The 19518-nt window shown below is 42.0% G+C and overlaps 1 protein-coding gene across 3 annotated transcripts in view; it reads left to right on the top strand.

Moving 5' to 3' along the window:
* TTC29 (tetratricopeptide repeat domain 29) overlaps window positions 1-19518 on the top strand; it is a 111468-nt gene that overhangs the window by 19333 nt on the left and 72617 nt on the right. For all 3 annotated transcript variants that reach the window (XM_081926117.1, XM_081926116.1, XM_081926118.1), the window contains exons 5-6: window positions 12128-12351; window positions 16971-17156. In XM_081926117.1, coding sequence (XP_081782243.1) covers window positions 12128-12351; window positions 16971-17156 — 410 coding nt within the window. The remainder of the gene's footprint in view (window positions 1-12127; window positions 12352-16970; window positions 17157-19518) is intronic.

Raw genomic sequence — 19518 nt, 5'->3', positions numbered from 1 at the left:
TCTGTTTGTCATCTAATGATAACACGTCATGTAACAGAAATAAACTCTCAAGTCCACAAAGATTAGGCTACACAAAAATTCAGTCTTTTGGGTGCCATAGGAATCTTTTTGTTTTTCTTTTGTTAAGTTACTTTGCATTAATAAAATATGATACGTTCCTTTATTAAGTGAACATATTTAAACTTCAGAAACATGTAAAAAAGAAGTAAAAAAGAAGTTGATTTTTGGAGAATAGCATTTCCTCCCAGTGTTGATAAATAAATAATACTCTCCCCCAGTATTTCAAATTGAATTGGCTTAATGTTGGAATATTCTAATACAAGCTGTTTCTTATGTTTTAATAGCACAATCCTATCCATGTCTATTCACAAGTAAGACCCATTAAATTCAATTGAGTTTACTCCCAAGTATGTGGGTATTGGTTTTCAGCCTAATCATCTACTTATCCCAATTCCAAAGGATTCTAGTTGGAATTAAGTTTTGTTTGTTACTGCTGGGGCTTTCATTCACATAATGAAAAACAGAGAGATAAACAGGTTTCAAAACGGAAGTTTCAATTTACCTGTGTTAGCAAATGATACATTCATTAATTTGCAGCCATTTCATCTGTGACTTATTTAGGATGGTTACAGCTAATTGGTTCTTCTTTCCCTGCATTACTAAATTGAGATGCATATATTTACAGGTTAAAGACATTTTACTGACATATACATCTTCAAACATATTCCTGACATCCAAATGGTTAATTTAGTACAAACATCATTGTCCTTCTCCTGTCAAGGGGAATTTATAAAAAAATAAACAAATTAAAAGAACAAGGGTAAAGCAATGTAAAGGGATCAGAATTTGTTTTATAGTAAAATATTCAGAATTACAACAGAAACAGTTGGAATTATGCCATTTATAATTACTTAATTTCTTTTTAATCCAATAATGTACAACTTTTTTACAATAATATCCCTTGAAGTGTGGCTGAACTGCATGACTACTAAAAGTGGCATAGAATTTATGAGACTGAAACTGGATACTCATATTCAGAAAAAGATCTCTCTGTTTAATTGTTCTATTATGAAAATATCCAACAGTGTTTGGAAGTTAAAACGACGTTATCAAAAGATTGTATATGCTCACTATAAAACCTTCTATGTTTATTGAACAGTCTTTTGTAAAAGAAATTAAGCAATATAAAAAAGTATATTGTAGTGCTATAAATAAAGCTTGCAATGGCTCATTGGTTATTTGGTTTTAATTAAATTTGTTTCAGAAATCACTAAGACCTTGAGGCCACTTAAAGAGATCTCTACTTGAAGCTTGCAGGTGCCCATTACAGTTACCTGGGGGCTGCTTAAGGTAGAAGTGCAGGTTGCAGCAACAAGAGCTATATTTTTATGAGAGTTCTGGGGCTAAAAAACATATCCAGGTTTCTCCAGTAAGCAACCACTGAAGGAAACAACAAGAAGTCATAAGTATTTTATTTTGCTCTTACAAAGAAAGGATCCTCCCTTTTTAACAACTTGATCTCAATTTCGTCTTCTGTCATTTAGTCACAGTTGTCAGGGTCTCGTAAGATAACTTATTCAGGACCCAAGATGGTTGATTCGAAAGAACCTACTCAGTAGCTTATTCAGGCAGATGCCTCATGGAGGGCAATTAAAAGCACCTGCTGGAAGAAGGAAAGGTCCACTTTATCAGAAATTAGAAACTTGCATGCTGGAGCACATCAGTTTTCAAGGGAGAGGCAAATGGCAGAGATCAATTCATCTTCTAGTAGCCTCATTTGTATCCTCTACTGCTAGCTTCCTCCTTCATTTTTGGGGGCCAGCCTTTTGAAGCCCCAGGCTCCATCTTCTAGTCCCAAAGTGGTCTATTTGGTAGAGAATGTTATCTGAAATGTGTAAAGCTCTTGCATGGGTATGGCTTTCTGCCCTTTAGAATAGGGAGGCTCATCAGCTGAAAATTACTCCTTGGCCATGGTTAGGTCTGAGCTCTTCTTTCCATCATCAATTTGGGTAGTTTTGAAGGCTCACAATCAGGCAGCATTGCATAATCCTCTGGCCTTGTGGTAAGTAATGGGAAAAGAAAAAGAAAAATCTTTGGGTCCCCAGAAATCTTTCCCTGAACCTTTTACTCAAAAGTTAGTCTTTCTGCATAATAATAAATGTTATGCAGAAAACTTTAGCCAGCTAAATAGGGAAGAACAAATAGGTAGATGTGCTTCAAATGACAAGCTTCTAGTAGTAGTTTGAAATTGTCCTGGGGAGTCAAAACATCCCATTAGGCTATAAAAATTATATGAATGTGTATTGCAAGATTTGCCTTAAGGTCTCACTGCAGTGTCCTAACTTAGAAATGGTTAAAGAGTTCTTATGTTATTATTTTGGGAGTATTGATCAATACAGTGTCACAGAGTTTCAGCAAACAGTCTTGTGTTCACGTTGAGATCAGTGGGAAAACTCTCATTGATGCTCTGAATGTGAATCACACACAATGCACTTTGTATTTACTTTTGTTCAACAATGCTATATTGTGCTGGGTATTACTTGAATAACCAGATTTAACTGCAATATTGCTAAATTTCCAGCAGATGCCCCCAGAGGCCATTCTACCTATTGAAACAGTGTTTTTAAACACCAAAACCTTTGAATTTCATTTCTTCCTAGAACAATGTAATGCCGATTAGAATTTTCTAATTGGAACAAACAGCATGGTTATAACAAAATCTTTGCCGTTTCAAAATCAGCTCTGATAAGCAGCATAAGAAATAAGACAGATGTTCAAAACTATGTTTTAGAAGTAAGAATCTCACTTGTAAATACACCATGTCAATAGGTTTCTTTGCATTTGGTAGCTATCTGTACTTCCTCCCTGTAAAAGACAGAATATTCCAAGTATGAATAGATTTTTGGGCTATATATGAGTAATTTCCCTTCTATCTATAGTTGATGGTATAGGTATAATACAGGATCATTGTCAGTTGGTTAAATCCTATCAATAAAAACCATGGGGATAATTTATTTTATTAAATTGTCAAATTAGAGACAATACAAGATTTTTATTTTTTTAATTTTTTTTTTTAAATCTCATGTTCTGAGCTACCCATTAATTGTACCCATTAACTCAGAAAGAAGAGAGAGATCAACCAGAGACGGAACTGGCACTGAGTAATATTTGTCCCCAAAATTCCAAAAAAAGATAAAGAGCAGCCTATAGTCCCTTTACTTTTATTCTAAGCTTTTTGAACACCTGATCATTTTTCAGTGTCTGCCTTTCCTTTCTTCAGAATCCTCTTTTAATTCCTTCCAGCCTGGTTTCTCCTCACACCACCCTGCTGAAGTTATTCTCACTTCAATGATGCTTCTGCCCAGTTGTTTATTATGGACTTGGTACTGATCATGCTTCCAAGTTTTTCACACTGTCCACATGATGTCGTCATCCTCAAATTGCATTACAAATCAGCAACATGGCTGGGTAACACCATGGACTATGCAGAAAGCCTTTGTGTACTAATCCATTGCTGAGAATAGATATGTCTGGGAAGGGGGAAGGTAAACAAACAGGCTGTCTTTCTGCTGACAGATTCAATAGGGGTCTTTTGGTGGCATCTGTTTTCATCATGGAAATAGGCATGCTCTACGGAATCACCTCTGCCCCTGAAATATAAAAAGTTTCTATTTTGCCAATTGTGACATATGCTGGTAATATTTCTTCTTATGCATTTTCTGAGACACACCTGTGTGCATACCCACAAAGTAAAAAGATAGAGCAGGGCAGGAGTAATTGAGGGGAGGAACAAAAAAACCCCGCATCCAGAATATTTTTCATCAAGCTATCCTCCTCTGCTGTGGATGGGAAGTGATGGAATAGAAAGGGATATACATAATGAAAAGACAGGTGTGCATGGACATTTGCATATCAAATGTGTCAGAACTGCTCCTTTCCACAATAACACCTCTGTGTCAAAGCACCCTAATTTCCAATAACCTTCTCTTAGCTAAATATTAGGTTATTATGTCCTCCTTGTCTGAATTTTTTGATACGGTACTACTAATATTGTACTCTTTTCCTTGCTTTAGATTTTAAGCATCCTGTTTTTGCTAGATTTGTATTCTTTTTCTTTTCTTATTGTTTCTGTTAATAGTACTTTTAAAATCCCTTTCTCTTTGGAGTTCCATGAGGCTCTTTCTTAGGTCTTTCTTAGGTGTTAATTTGACTTCCCTTGTTTGTTCTTTTAACACAGACATATATATAGAGAGAGTTTTATTCTACTGAGCTACAACTATATATTAAATCTCCCCCCTTTTTTTGTTTAGCTAATAATCTGTCAGGGAACTGACATCTAAAGCGCCGCAGGTGCAAAGGCTCCCTGAGGTTGAGAGAGCAGTAGCAGCGGAAGAGGGAACCAGTAGAGGGCGAGCAAGAACTCCAAGGGAAAGTGAGTCGGAGGGATGGCTCAGAGACGCTTCAAGCGAAACCAGTGGGGAGGTCTCAGGACCTCCTATAGGGACACCCACACCTCGACGGAAACTGTCACGCCGAGAGGCCAGACGACGTGTTTCCGTTAAGGAGCTTTTATGTTGGAAACGTTTCCGAAAGCAGCCACTTTCGGATTCTACTAGTGATTGACGCAGCCATGCTGGAGGGGCTCCGTCACAGGCAGAGGTTTGAAAACCTGATCAAACTCTGAGGGACTTGTAATTTACGCACAAGCAGCTCATCGTCCCATCACAGCAATCCGAAAGTCACCGAAAGCCAGCTTGTGCAGAGAGAAGCATCATGAGCAACCCAGCCGGAACCGGGGGTGCAGGAGCAGCTGGAGGGGGTCCAAGCCTGGAAGAAAGGTACAGAGCGTTGGAGATCCAGTTGGCGCTGCAAACGGCGAGGCTTGAGGAGAGGAGGGCTCAGGATGCAGAAAAGGGAAAGGAGAAAACCACCCCGCTCGCCAGAAAGGTACCAGGATTGGTGCAGAAATTCGGGGGGGATCCCAGGAACTATCATGCCTTTAGAACAGAGATGCAATACGCTCTAAACTTGCAGTTTGATGACTTCCCCGACGAGGAATCGCGAGTGGCGTATGTGATTGGCCATCTCGAATCCGGGGCGAAAGATTGGGTTAGACCCCTGATGGCAGCGAATAATGAGATCTTAAAGGACACGAGGAAGTTTTTTCGTGCCATGGACCTGATGTTTTCCAGCGATATTGAGCAGGGGGTGGTGCGAAGGCAGTTAATGGCTTGCCAGCAAGGAAGCAGATCTGTCCGTGAGTACTGGACTGAATTTACTATGCTGATTCATAAATTGGGGTGGGACCTATCGGCGGAGCCCATCCAAATGCTTTTCGAAGAGGGGCTTTCTTCAACCGTCAAAGATGAGCTTTCCCGGGGGCCCAGGGCGGAGTCTATGGACCAATTAACCAAATCTGCGCTGGCCATAGGAGCGCGCCAGGAGGCGAGGGCTTTGGAAAGGCGGGAAGGGAAAGGAGACCGTTGGAGGGAGTTCCGCATTCCAGACATTCCAGAGCCATCTTTCCCGCCGGCAGAGCCGATGGAAGTTGGAACAGCGCGGGCGCGCGCAGTTTCAAATCCCAGTGAAGGGCGGAAGAAGGAGGGAAAGAGCGCCAAGAGATGTTATCTCTGCCAACAGCCAGGGCACTTTGCCAGAGTCTGCCCACAAAGAAAGGAATGGCAAGGGATGGCAGGAGCTGTTGGGGGAAAGGAAGAGGAAAGCAAGGAGCAAGTAAAAGCCAACGCCTGGCTGCCACCGTCGGGGCACAGCAGCCAGGCCAAAGAGCAATGAAAGTGCCCATGCCAGAACCTCCCAGACCTGCTTTAGTGATAGAGGTGTTACTAGAACTGCCAAACGGACACCCACTAAAGGTCAAGGCGCTTTTGGATTCAGGCAGCTCCTGTAATTTCATGAGTAAGGAGTTTGCAGCTGAGCACCAGATACAGACCATCCCTTTAAGTAACCCCTTGCAGGTGACTACGATTGACGGCAGAGAGCTGTTGGGGGGAGAAGTTAGCCAACAGACTGTCCCGATGATAATGAGAGTGGCAAGGCACACCGAACAGATAGCGTTTAATGTGGCCATCCTGGGAGGAGCGCCCATCATTTTGGGGATGAGCTGGCTGGCGCTACACGATCCGCTAGTGGGCTGGCATCAGAGGGTGGTCTCCTTTGGGTCAGCGCATTGCCTAGAACACTGCAAGGAGGGGAAGGTCTCGGGAGGAGACAGAGTCACCCTAGCGGGGATGGAAGTGATGGGCAAAGGGAAGGTGCCCCCGCAATACGCAGATCTGAGCAACGTATTCAGCGAAAGGGAAGCAGACAAACTGCCACCGCATAGACCCTTTGACTGTCAAATCAACCTACTCCCAGGGGCCCAACTCCCAGTAGGCAAGCTGTACGCCATGTCAGACAGGGAGATGCAGGAGCTGAGGGAGTTCATTGACAAAAACTTGAAGCGAGGTTTCATCAGAGAGTCCCGAGCGGTGGGGGGCAGCCCAGTGTTTTTTGTGGACAAAAAGAACACAGACAAACCGAGACTGGTGTGTGACTTTAGGGCCCTCAATGCAGTGTCGGAGCCCCTGGCTTTCCCTATGCCCCGAATTGACGACATTTTGACCAGAGTAAGGAAGGGAAAGATTTTTACAAAACTGGACCTGCGGGGGGCGTACAATCTGATACGCATAAGGAAGGGAGATGAATGGAAGACCACCATGTTTACCCCTTTGGGAGCCTTTGAATACCTCGTTATGCCCTTCGGTCTACAAGGGGGCTCCGCCTGTTTTCAAGCTTTTATAAACCACGTTCTGGGACCTTTGCTCTACAAGAACTGTGTGGCCTTTTTAGACGACGTGTTGGTGTATTCGGAAGATGAGGAACAGCATGTGAGGGACGTTCGAGAAGTGTTGGGCAGGCTGCAAGCCAACCAGCTGTGGGTGAAACTGGAGAAGTGCCAGTTTCATACCAAGGAGGTGGAATTCCTGGGGTACCGCTTGTCAGACAAGGGATTGGCCATGGATCCAGGCAAGGTTCAAGCGGTACTGGAATGGAAGACACCGAAGACCAAGAAGGACGTGCAAAGATTCTTGGGGTTTGGGAACTTTTATCGGAAGTTCATCAAGAACTTTGCCCACTTGACGGCGCCCATCACCGACTGCCTCAGCAGCAAGAAGAAATTTGTTTGGACGGTGGAGGCGGATCGAGCCTTTGAAGAACTGAAAAGGGCTTTCGCCTCGGAAGAACAACTTCTGCATGTGGATTTACAAAAACCCATGAGAGTGGAAACAGATGCATCCGACCGGGCTATAGGGGCGGTCCTTCTTCAACCGGGGAGGAGTGCGTCGGAGTGGAGACCGTGTGCATTCTTCTCGCGGAAACTGAATAAGTCCGAGAGGAATTACACGGTGTATGACAGGGAACTACTTGCCATTCACGAAGCATTCCGGAGGTGGAGACATTTATTAATTGGGGCACAACACAAGGTGCAAGTGTGCACCGACCACAAAAATTTAGAGTATTGGAGAACAGCTCGAGTGCTCAACCAACGACAAGTGAGATGGGCACAGGAATTCTCCAAATTTAACTTTGAGATTTGTTATGTGCCAGGCCCAGAAAACGTCAGGGCGGATGCGCTCTCATGCAAACCAGAATATTGGGAAGGGGAGGAGGTGATCGAAGAGAGACATGTCATCCCGGAGGACCGCTGGGTGTGTGGGGCGGCGCTGGTGGGGCAACGGGAACTGGTGGAGGAAACGGAAAATGATGAATATGCCCAGGATAAGCTCAGAGGTCTCAGGGGGGAGGGCGAGAGCCCCGGAGGTTTTGAGGAAAGAAATGGGGCATTGTATTACAAAGGGGCACTGTATATACCCGAAGGTGAATTGAGGGGGAGAGTACTCAAGCAGTTGCATGATAGCCCCACGGCGGGACATTTTGGGCAACACAAAACCATGTGGTTGGTTACCAGGGAATTTTGGTGGCCTAAGGTGAGGGAAGATGTAAGGGAGTATGTAAGAGGGTGTGACCAATGTCAGCGAGCCAAAGGGGAAAGAAGGGCGCCGGCAGGGTTATTAGAACCTTTACCCACACCAGAACGGCCTTGGGAAGCGATATCAATAGATTTTATGACGGATCTGCCAAGGTCCAAGGGGAAAACAGCCATCATGGTAGTAGTAGACCTGTTAACTAAGATGTGCCATTTTGTAGCATGCTCACATGCAGTCACAGCGGAAGAAACGGCGAAGTTGTTTGTGGAACATATCTTTAGGTTGCACGGGGCTCCCTCGAGGGTGATCTCAGATCGAGGCAAACAATTTACTTCCAGGTTCTGGAGGAAGCTCATGAGCTTGCTACACGTGGAAGTTAATTTTTCAACTGCCCGGCACCCTGAAACCAACGGGCAGGCGGAAAGGGCAAATGGCATTCTTCAACAATATCTTAGGTGTTATGTCAATGACAGAGAGAACGATTGGGTCGAAAAGTTGGCGTTGGCAGAATTTGCCTACAATAATGCGGAGAATGTGTCCACAGGGATGAGTCCCTTTTTGGCTAATTACGGGTGTCACCCCAGGGCATTTCCAGGGGAAGGAGGGGAGAGATGGAGCGTTCCAGCGGCTGAACATTTTGTAGAAGAGATGGAAGCCATCCATCAGCAGCTCCAGCTCAACTTAGAAAGGGCCAAGGCACAATATAAGAAGCAGGCAGACAAGAACAGAAGGGAAGGTGAAACCATAAGGGTGGGGGATCAAGTGTGGTTGTCAACCCAAGGGTTGCCGTTCAAAGGGGGTTGTAAGAAACTGAGGCCCAGAAGATTGGGACCCTTTGAGGTGATTCAGCAGGTCAACCCGGTAGCTTTCAAACTCCGATTACCCAACCACATGAAATTGCACCCAGTGTTCCACAGGTCGTTACTGTCACCATACAGGGGGGGACGTGAAGGGGAGCACGTCAGGGGACCAGCCTTGGAAGAGAGGGAACGCCGCAACCATGTAGCGGAAATCCTCGATTCCAGGTGGAAGGGTAATCAGGTGGAGTATTTGGTGGCGTGGGAAGGGGAACCGGAGTCAGAAAACACCTGGGTAAGTGCAGAGGAAGTCAATGACGAGGTTTTAACAGAAACGTTCCACCAAAGGTTCCCGAGGAAACCTCAGCCTATAGCAAGGTTTAGGAGGGAGTATTTCGGCACCACCGATGAGGAAGAGGAAATGGAAGGGTTCGCGGAGTCGGAGTTGGAAGATGGAGTGGACTCTGATGACGAAGAGTACCTAGAGAGTAGGAACAGCAACAAGTGGAAGGAAGTGTTCGCGACGTCGGAAGATGAGGGAGGTTCTTTCAGGGGTTTTACCTCCTCACCGCCAGTAGGAGAGGAGACGGGAGGGGGTGAAGGGGGCCCTGGAGGGGAGGTGGATGTCAGGGAACTGACATCTAAAGCGCCGCAGGTGCAAAGGCTCCCTGAGGTTGAGAGAGCAGTAGCAGCGGAAGAGGGAACCAGTAGAGGGCGAGCAAGAACTCCAAGGGAAAGTGAGTCGGAGGGATGGCTCAGAGACGCTTCAAGCGAAACCAGTGGGGAGGTCTCAGGACCTCCTATAGGGACACCCACACCTCGACGGAAACTGTCACGCCGAGAGGCCAGACGACGTGTTTCCGTTAAGGAGCTTTTATGTTGGAAACGTTTCCGAAAGCAGCCACTTTCGGATTCTACTAGTGATTGACGCAGCCATGCTGGAGGGGCTCCGTCACAGGCAGAGGTTTGAAAACCTGATCAAACTCTGAGGGACTTGTAATTTACGCACAAGCAGCTCATCGTCCCATCACATAATCTATGGCTGTTTTATTATTTTCCTCATTAATATTTTCTTGTTTTTTGAATTTATCCAAAAGTGAACTCTTAGATTTGCATCTATAGGGATTTCTATTGGTCAAGAAGAGGAAGAACCCGAAGGAACCATTTTCCCTCAGTCTCCTGTTTTTCTTGTCTATGTCCTCAGATACACCTCTCCAGAGGCCCCCTTATCTCTGGGGGCTCCATCTTCACTACTATACCAATCCTAGAGGCCACAAAGGACTTGTAGGGAGGTTTCTGGTCTAAGCTCTGTTTAGATCAATGCTCACTTAAAAGGGCCATGCTCTAACTTCTGCAGCATGTATCTTCAGCAGACCCTTTTAAGTGAATGTTGATCTAAGGAAGAGCCTAAGACATACACCTTCAATATTTCAGTCTTCATTAAACGCAGACCAGTTCTGGAGCCAGCATTCTGGCCTTCTTAGTCTTGTTCTGTCTCCTCTTCTCAGTGTAGTGCCTACAGTCTTGACATATTTAAATTACAAAATCCACACTGTTGCCTTTCTACCATGCATGCTCTGTAACCCATGAATGGCTGAGACTGCATGTATTGCACCACTTTACTTCCACCGTCTGGTAATTGGCCGTGTCACCATTGCTAGGAGAGCACACTTGGTCAAGCCTGAATGTCATATGTTATCTTTTTAATTTACTTATTTCTTACCTGCTGACAGTGTCTTCTACAGGTTAGGTATAGGGAGGCAGCTGCCTTAGTCAGCTGGTGCTAAGGAGCAGGATGGTATTGGAAGATAGACCTTGGCCAGCCATATGGCCTGCTCTGTGTCCCTAAGCTAGCTTGCTATCAGGTGGGGTGAAGGATGGTGCCCTGTCACCAGTAAGTAAGATTCAGCTGCCGACCTAGCTGGCTTGTGTATGTGGTAGGGGAAGAAGCATCAAATGCCTTGTGCCTTTTTGCATGATATTACATCAGTTTTCCTTTAAACTGTTGTGATGTATTTTATTCTGCTGGGTCTTTTCTTTAGTTTTCTGCAGTTTCCTACTCTTCCTCTGTCTCTGCGTCCAGTAGACTATAAACTTTTCAGACAGGGCTTGTCTTCAACTTTATTTGTTGTCCAGTGCTTTTTTAAAGTGCTTCACTAATGTTTTTTGTTGTGTATAGGCTTCTGGTTTCAGTTGTAAAAATGCAGTTACCATTGTGCTTGAAGAACTTGTTTATAAAGCGATGCAAAGATCTTCTTGCTTTCTTTAACAACATTACTAGTTAGTAAATAGCAGTGTTCTGTTCTGAAATTTGCTTTGTATATAAAACCACATACTAACCATTAGAGACTGTTATCAAGTTCTACTGCTTAGATTAAAATATGATCAGAGCAATGCTTTTAAGCAAAATCTGTTTCCATGTATGTTTCAATAACAGGAACAAGTAAAAATGCATGTTTCTAATGTTCAAGTGTATTTTAACGATACAATATTGAAGGGCAGCACTTTCCGTAAAATTGGAATTAACTGAACTTTTAATCAAAAAATCAACAATTAATATTCTACAGTTGGTTTGATGTAACATGAAAATGGTCTTACTATAGCAGAGTAATATGCCTTGAAATATGTACCATCTCCTGATAGTGTTTAATTATACATGTTTTAATATGAATATCTGTTCCATGTTTATTATTAGAATAACTTTGATATACATTCTTCATTGTATCTCTGTGGATATGTCATTTGGTTTTAAAATTAGGTGGAAATTATGAAACTTCTGTGTTACTAAATTAGTCCCAGCTGAAGACGGATATTGAACACAGGCAAATAATATGTAAGGAGTCTAGTTCTAACAAATACTATGTCAGACATTTTAAACCAAACCACCATAACCTCCAGCAAAACTATTTAACATATACATTGTTTTGACATGCAGTATATGCTTAGTTTTCCCCACTGCTCCCTGTTTTAAGTAAACTCTGAGCTTGTGTTCTAGTGAACAAATGCTGCAACGTTTGGGTAAGTCTCCCCCCCTCCCCCCGGAGGTTAACTCAGTTGACCTTCATGGCTGATTTCAATTGCAGAACACTGTTATATTTGTAATGCAGTTCTAGTAGAAATAGTATTAAACGCCTACTGCGGCTTTCCTCTGTTGAAGATGTGTGGGCATTTACGAAGAAAAAAAATGAGTTGGTGAAAGGAACACTTGTCACATTTTAATCACTGGTGTATACTGATTGCGTGTGTGTGTAAGTAATATCTGTGTGTGTATCTTGATCTCTTTCAGTGGAAGTAGATAATTCACATTTAAAGAATTAAAACTGGCCTTTTTTAAATTCCCAGATACCGGAATTCATACAAGAAGAACATCTGCATAGACATGCTGCGACAGGGTTATCACAAGTCTTTCGCCGAGCTCTTTACTCTGATAGAGCACTGGAATGCCTTGAGGGAGGCTGCAGGGCCTGGGTCAGCCATATGGCTGGAGAAGTCCCTAGCGGAGCAGCCTGATAAGCTGGATCAGCTTCACCACTTCCTGACCAGGGCTGAGGCAGCCCTACGATCAGGTAAATAGAGGAATTCTGGGTAATGGAGCAGCAATGTGTGCCTGAGGGAAGATTCCAAATTGTTTCATGTATGAATTTGAAACATTACTGGGCTTTAGCACATTTCAGCCTTAGTTAACTGTATTTATAGAATAAATTGTGGGTAACACTGAATTATCAGTCTTACAGTTAAATACTCAGGTGACAAAATGAGGAGTCTTTCTCTCTCTCTCTCTCTCTCTCTCTCTCTCTGTGTGTGTGTGTGTGTGTGTGTGTGTGTGTGTAAAGATGTCGCCAGGATCCCATTGATAGAATTAACTAACATCTCAATTACAATCGCTCTAGTGTTTTCCCTACTGTTTAGTTTTATGTATTGATTTTTAAAATTAAGTACTTGCTATTATATGTTTTTATCTAGCAATTAAAGTCAGTTTGGTCTAAAATGGAAGACCCAGACTGTTCTGGGCATGATATTTTCCTACAAATTCCAGGCCAAAGTTATTTTCTTTGTGTTTAGGAATGGTACCATGACTGTTAATATTCTTTGATAAAGAATGTATCCATGTATCAGTTGTTGAATTCCTCTCCTCTGATTGAAATTGTTGTATTGAATATGGTCCTTCTAGGCTGCAGTCTCGCATCCGCTTAACACACCAATTTCACTGTGAAAGTCATTTCACTGTGTTTGTGGTGAAGCGTTGCAGCCATAAGACATAGATTTCTGAGGAAAGGCCTCAGGACATGCATCAAGGGCATTAGTAGGTAGGTGAGGAAAGGACTTTGCATCTGATGGGGTCAGGGTGCAACAGGATTGGCTGTTTTGGAATGCATGGAATGGTGATCTTATATCCAGACTGCAGGTGGAAATGAGGTTGAAGGAAGAGGCAGGACCTAAATATGGTATGGTGCCACAAAGAGTTTTCCATATTAGTTAATGGAGAATGCTGGGCACACTGTGTATAAGAATAGGGGCTGTAGTCCATTTAGATAATGTGGAAACAGGCAAAATTGCAGCAGCAAGAAAAGGCTGGTATGAATCAGAGTGAAGGGGAGCATTTAATACTACATTTCATAGGATATGCTATCAGGTTTTAGATACTGTAGTGCAAAATGCTTGCAAGCAACTTGTTTGCCATGTACTCCTCTGATGTGCTTAGTAGACATACAAACAGGGCTAGTTCGTACAGAGTCATCCTCAGTAAATCTTCCTGAGTGCAGAGTTCAATATTATTTTACACAATATTGAAGTCCTAGTTTGATATCCCTATATGTGATTTTCTCCAAATGGTTAGGAAGATGCTGACTGTATTATTTTAATGGCTCAGTCTGTCATGTTGGGAGCTAGGACTGGTTTGCAGGCCAGCCTAGGCCTAATCCGTAACGTAATGACCACCTTTTCCTCCATCATGCACCCTTCCCACAAGTCTATGAGTTGCTGGTTATTCCCAGGTGCAACCTGGTTTACCCAATATGGCCTAAACTATACAACTGCTGAACTGTGAACTCTTTAATCTGTCTACCTTCTCAGAAGTCTTCATTTTACTCACAAGGTTCATCGCTTCTGTAATGTTTCAGTTTTAGGCTTTCTGTTGTTAGCTTGAGGTTTAATTGAGAAATGGACGGACAGAAACTAAAATGACAGCTTAGAAAATTTGCAGGAAAATGAACAATTTTAGATTGTGCTTATAAAAATGTTCATCACATGTTGAAGACTGGCTATGTGGAAGACAAAACTTTTGTTTTCTAGAAAGTGGACTAACCCATGCTAATAGCATACTGTGATCGACAAAATTTTGTTTTGAACCCAAAGCATGCTGAAATATAATGTGGGCAATTATCTGGGAGAGCAGTACTGTCTCTTTTTTTATACCTGTCTGTGCAGTAGTCTAAACAATGTAAAGAGACAGGCTAAAATAAAAAAAATGCTCTGCTTTATTCATATGACTCCAGCACATTTGGCCAGTTTGTGTCCAAAACAATTATACTGAAACGGTTATCTTTGTGCACGACTTATTCTTATTCACTGAAAGGAGAGACACTTGAGGGTCACATTAAAGTTCATTCAATCAGGGCTGCAACAGTAACAATAGTCAGCCTCCGGTCACTTCCATCTCTTGAGAATTGTAGGGTACTTACCTCAAGTTATTTGCATAATTTTACAGAACTCTGCAGCTTTGATATTCAGTAACAAAGAGCAGTTAAAGCTATCCTGTCGTATGCATTACTTTATTCCAATTAGCAGTCACTCCATTTTTTTCTTTGCTCTTTTTGATCTGTTTACATGGGATGTACTTTATGATACCATTTAATAGGTTTATTGCTACTTGCATTCATATCTGCTGACACATAACACATTAAAATGCAGCTGGGTGACTCTGAGGACTGGAAATGCAATACTGAATGCAACACACGTGTGTTTGTGTGTGTCTGTGTGTGTCTGTGTTGCACTGCCTCCGAAGTGGACATGGTGGCACCATTTGATTTAATATTTGCATGGCAGGCTTGTCTTTAGAGCTAGAAGAAGACAACAGCCTCCTTGCCCTTTTGCTCTTTTCTCCCTCATACAGTACTTCTTAAGGAGACAGCATGAGCATGTAATTTCATTTGATTTTCTCAAACTAGTTTCAGAGAATAAGCACTCTTCCAAGCAGTGACACTAAGGTAGATGGGAAACTCGCATTACTTCAGGAGGACCTCTAGGAAGGCAAAAAATAGCTGCTGCAGACCATTCCATTTACCCAGTAAAGGAAGACCACAATAAAGCTGACCAAGAGAGGCAAGGGAATCAGTCAAGTGAAGATTGAGTCCTGACTGCCAATGAAAAGGTGCATTTGAATGGGGGAGATTTGCTCCAATAAGTACTGTAAACAATAACATTCTGCCAGAGCAGTATGATTTTCTCATGATAGCACCAGATATTCCTGCACAAAATATACTGAGCTACAATATGATTATTTATATGCACAGCTTAAAGCTGTGTGCAGGGTGGAGTATAATAATCATGCCAGAACTGGTTCTTATTAGTTGTGCTTCACAGCGAAACTGAGATATGAAAGCTAGGAGCTAAATGTCACCTTAAACCTAGGTTATGGGTGCTGCAACAGAACGTCTAGGCACTCTTTCATATAGCAAGAATGCAAAGATGAAAATGAACGGACTGGAGCTAAAATCTTATATTCATTTTTCACATGGTCTGGTCCTCACCTGAAGACTACAAAAAACAAGGCCATACTTCCCCTGCCCCCCTCCTAATATTCTTATGAGGGTCCCTTCTCCAGTCCTCAGAGAGTGGCAGAAAAAGGTCCTCCTTTCGTTCCAGCAGTGGCCGTTTTAATCTGAAATCTTAGGCACAGTACTGCTCCCGAAGCTCAGAAACTGCTCGCTTTAATGAAATTCCCTGTCGCAAAATGTGCCCAGAACAATGGGAGTTTGGAACGCTGTTGGGCGGATGGGCTATACTATAGAAATTTACTTCATTGTGCCACATAAATTCATGTTGCTATCAGAGAATATTAGGTTCATGACAAGGAAGCAGTCTAGCCAAAGTGTAGAAGAGATTGTGTTGAAATTGGTATTTCAGAACAAATTCAGTTCTTGTGTTTCTATTTCAAATGCACATCTATTTGATAACATTTGATTTCCTTTAAAAATATTATTATTATTATTATTATTATTATTATTATTATTATTATTATTACTACCTGCCTTTCACCAGCAGGTCCCAGAGCAGGTTGCAGCAATTTCAACTTCAGCATTAAAAACAGTTAAAACAAATTACAGGCAATGACCATTTTGCGCAGGGGTTACGTTCCTGACCCTCATGCAGGTTGGCGGGATTTGCATAAGCCTGCTGCTCCCTGTTATGCCCCATTATGCTTCCACCCCATCTAATTCCCTTTTCCAGCCCCCTTCTGGGTTGCAGTGATGCGCACGCATGTTGTCGCACGCAAATTGAATGTGTGCAAAACTGTTGTTTGTACAGTAGCAGGAATGAGGTTGGGTCCTGAAAACCCACATCTCAGATGTCAAAGGCCAGGATAAAGAGGTGCATTTCCAACATCTTCTGAAAGCCGAATGCTGAAGGTGTCAGACACACCTGTGTATAGAGGGCATTCCACAGTTTCTCTATATCCTCAGGCAGCAATATTTGAAATTGATCCAGTACGGATGGAACAGAGTGTGTATTCTGAACATAAGAGAAATATTATGCCTCTCTGCGGGGTTGATCTTGATGGGAGGCTGAATGACCCTGGAAAGGAGATCTGGCTCCAGTTGCAATTGTGTGTGCCAGTGTGATACTTATATTTTTCCCTATAAGTGTAGATGGCTGCTGTTAAGGCATGTATTTAAGGGCAATGTTAGGCTTTGAACTTCACCAGCTTCCTGACCTTTGTGATCCCAATTTCTTGGGGAGAGAGGTTTTGGCCCATCTCCTTCTAGCCCAGGGATATGTGTGAACTCTTAACAAGCATATGATCTACGTAAATACTGCCCAGAAGGGATAGAGGCCAACGAGATCCATAGAAAGAAATTCAAAGTCTTGAATCTTGCATATTTGTTTTTAAACTTAACATTAAGAAAGTAAGCATAGAGTATATTTTATCATATCTTAAGATTTAATTTATTTCTTTTCACTGAAGAATTCTATGACGAGGTGTATTGTAACCAGCTGAATTTGGCCTATTGCTTCAACAAACCAGAAGACAGATGGCTAAGGAATTACTTCTATGAACAATGCTATAAGACTGCTCAGCTGATTAAAATAGATGGCGGAAGGAGAGAAGCGGAAGCACATTCAAATATGGGCCTTGTGTATGAGGAGCAAGGTAGGTAACAGAGAATATAATTGATTGCATTGAAAATTATTGGCAAGGTCCCTAAAAATCTGTATGTGAGCAATAAGGTTGTAAGGTTGTAGGATGTGGCATCTGATGCAGAATCTAGCAGTTTGGGTGTATTTCTTTTCACGTGCTTTCTGAGGGAACATCAAAATATGATGATCTTTGCTGAAGTGACAAAACCATCAAAATAGCATAAATTCTAGTGACCAATAGTTAGGACTGTGTGCAGATGACGAACTCAATGAACTGTTTGGTAAACACCAATTTTGTTTCTAAATTTTGTTCTTAACAGCCATGGAATCTACAGATGCAATTACTAAGTAGCATTGTCCTTTATACAAATCCAGAGCTCACATTTTCTTGTGTTGATTAGTGTGTGGCAATACTGCACATATTTCTGTTGAGTTATGGCTAAAGAATTCTTTATTGGCAAAAGTTGATGCAGACTTGATTTTCGTTGGTTTCATTTTTAAACTGTTTCACCTTTCAGATATCAAAAATGAAGTTACTTTCAGAAAATTATATAAAAATTAACATCTTCAAAGATTCTTGCTAAGTGGGACTCTCTACCCTTATTAACCCACTGCCTAAACTCTGTTTAATGCATGGTATGAGAAATATAATTTAATATTTAAATATATTTATGGCAACATTGCATGATATACTAAAAAATGATACACTCCAAAGGTCATAATGAAAACTTGTTCAGAAGAAGGCTACAGAGGTTTTCAGACACCTCCCATTTACTGAAAAATAGCAATGGTGTTCAGTCTGTTCTGATTGGAAGAAGCACCAAACCTGTTTTTAATAACATTTTATTTTCACAGGAAAGTGAAGCATTGTGAAATAGAAGTAAGAAAATTCTGATTTGCTCTGAGGGAGTAATTTGTGGCTGGAGCATCTGTAGGATTCCTTCACTTAATAAAAGCTAAATGAATTTAGCTACAAGACTTAACTGTAGGAAATGATTGAAGGAATGTGAATTATTGCATTCCATATAGATTACTCCTTTCAGTACACTTTTCTTTGCAATAGTCTACATTACAGTGGGATCTGTTTATTTCAGCATGGAATTCCTTTAGATGTTAGTGCCCTTTCACAGAATAAAAATGCCAAAAGAACAGATAGTATATTAACAATATAAATAGTAGCAACACTTTAAAACAAATAATATTGCAGGCCAGATACTTCACACAGCAGTGAAAAGCCAGAAATGAGGGGTTAGGCAAGCAATCTCTAGGGAGAGAATTTCATAGTCTAGGATGACCACAGGAAAGGCTTCCTTTCTCATTCCTGTTAACCTCAACTGAAAAATGCAATAGTAGCCTATTCAGAAAAATTAATGATTGGGCAGATTTATACAGATACAAGCAGTCTTGTAATTATCTCTTACTAAGCCATTTAGGATGTCTTTAGATTGAGCCTAGAAACAAACCAGAAGTCAATGGTAGCTATTTTAACAAGTGTGTGTGTGATCTTAATGAAAAGCCTTATTCTGCACCATCTATAGTTTCTGGACACATTTCAGAGGTATCCTCATATTCACAGTGCATTGCATTAGTCTGGTCAGGATGTGTAACTAAGACATGGATCACCATGGCCAATTTGGACATCTCTAATGAGCATAGCTAGCCCTTCAACCTTGTCTCAACTGACACCTAATCCTAAGGCTCAAGTCTGAGACAAAATTACAAACCAGAGTCTTAAAGAGGACTGCAATTCCATCCAGACTTTGTATTCTCATATCAGTCATGCTACTCTGTCTTGCTTGGAATAGCCTTCAATTAATTCACCTGTTGACAGCAAAGTGTACCTATTGGCAGCAAAGAAATTACTGTCATATTTTGTAGAGAAGTATTGTGTGCCAATGTAATGCACTTCCAAATTTATATTCTGACAATGTTTTAAATGTTTTAATTCTATATATGCTTATGTGGTAGGAAGTCCCACTGATAGGCATAGGATTTTGCTGTTAGGTACATTCGGATGGCAACCCCTCATTGAAGCCTATTTTAGAATTACATTTTCACTTTGGAAAGTTGTTACCAGTCTTCCACCAAAATGCAGTGACCCAATTCATGCATAACACTGAGCTGAACCATGGCTCAGCATGAACATGTGAGCTCCCAGAAGGAAGACTGCAGCTGTTTTGCTCCTTCTGAGGCATCCTGCTGCATTGCTGTGAGCAAATAAATGGGTTGACTTGGTGCATCACCGAAACCTGGGCTCCTGATTTGTTTCACTGCAGGCAAAGCATGAATAGTTAGCAATAGAACAAACCTTGGCTACAGCTTGGGGTTTGTCTATTGTGAGTCAAACCACAAGCCTGGATTCAGATAATGCCCTA

Source organism: Podarcis melisellensis (genome assembly GCF_964234715.1).
Source record: "Podarcis melisellensis genome assembly, chromosome: 9".
Taxonomy (NCBI): domain Eukaryota; kingdom Metazoa; phylum Chordata; class Lepidosauria; order Squamata; family Lacertidae; genus Podarcis; species Podarcis melisellensis.
Note: the sequence above shows the minus strand (reverse complement) of the source record. Positions and strands in the feature narration are given on the sequence as shown.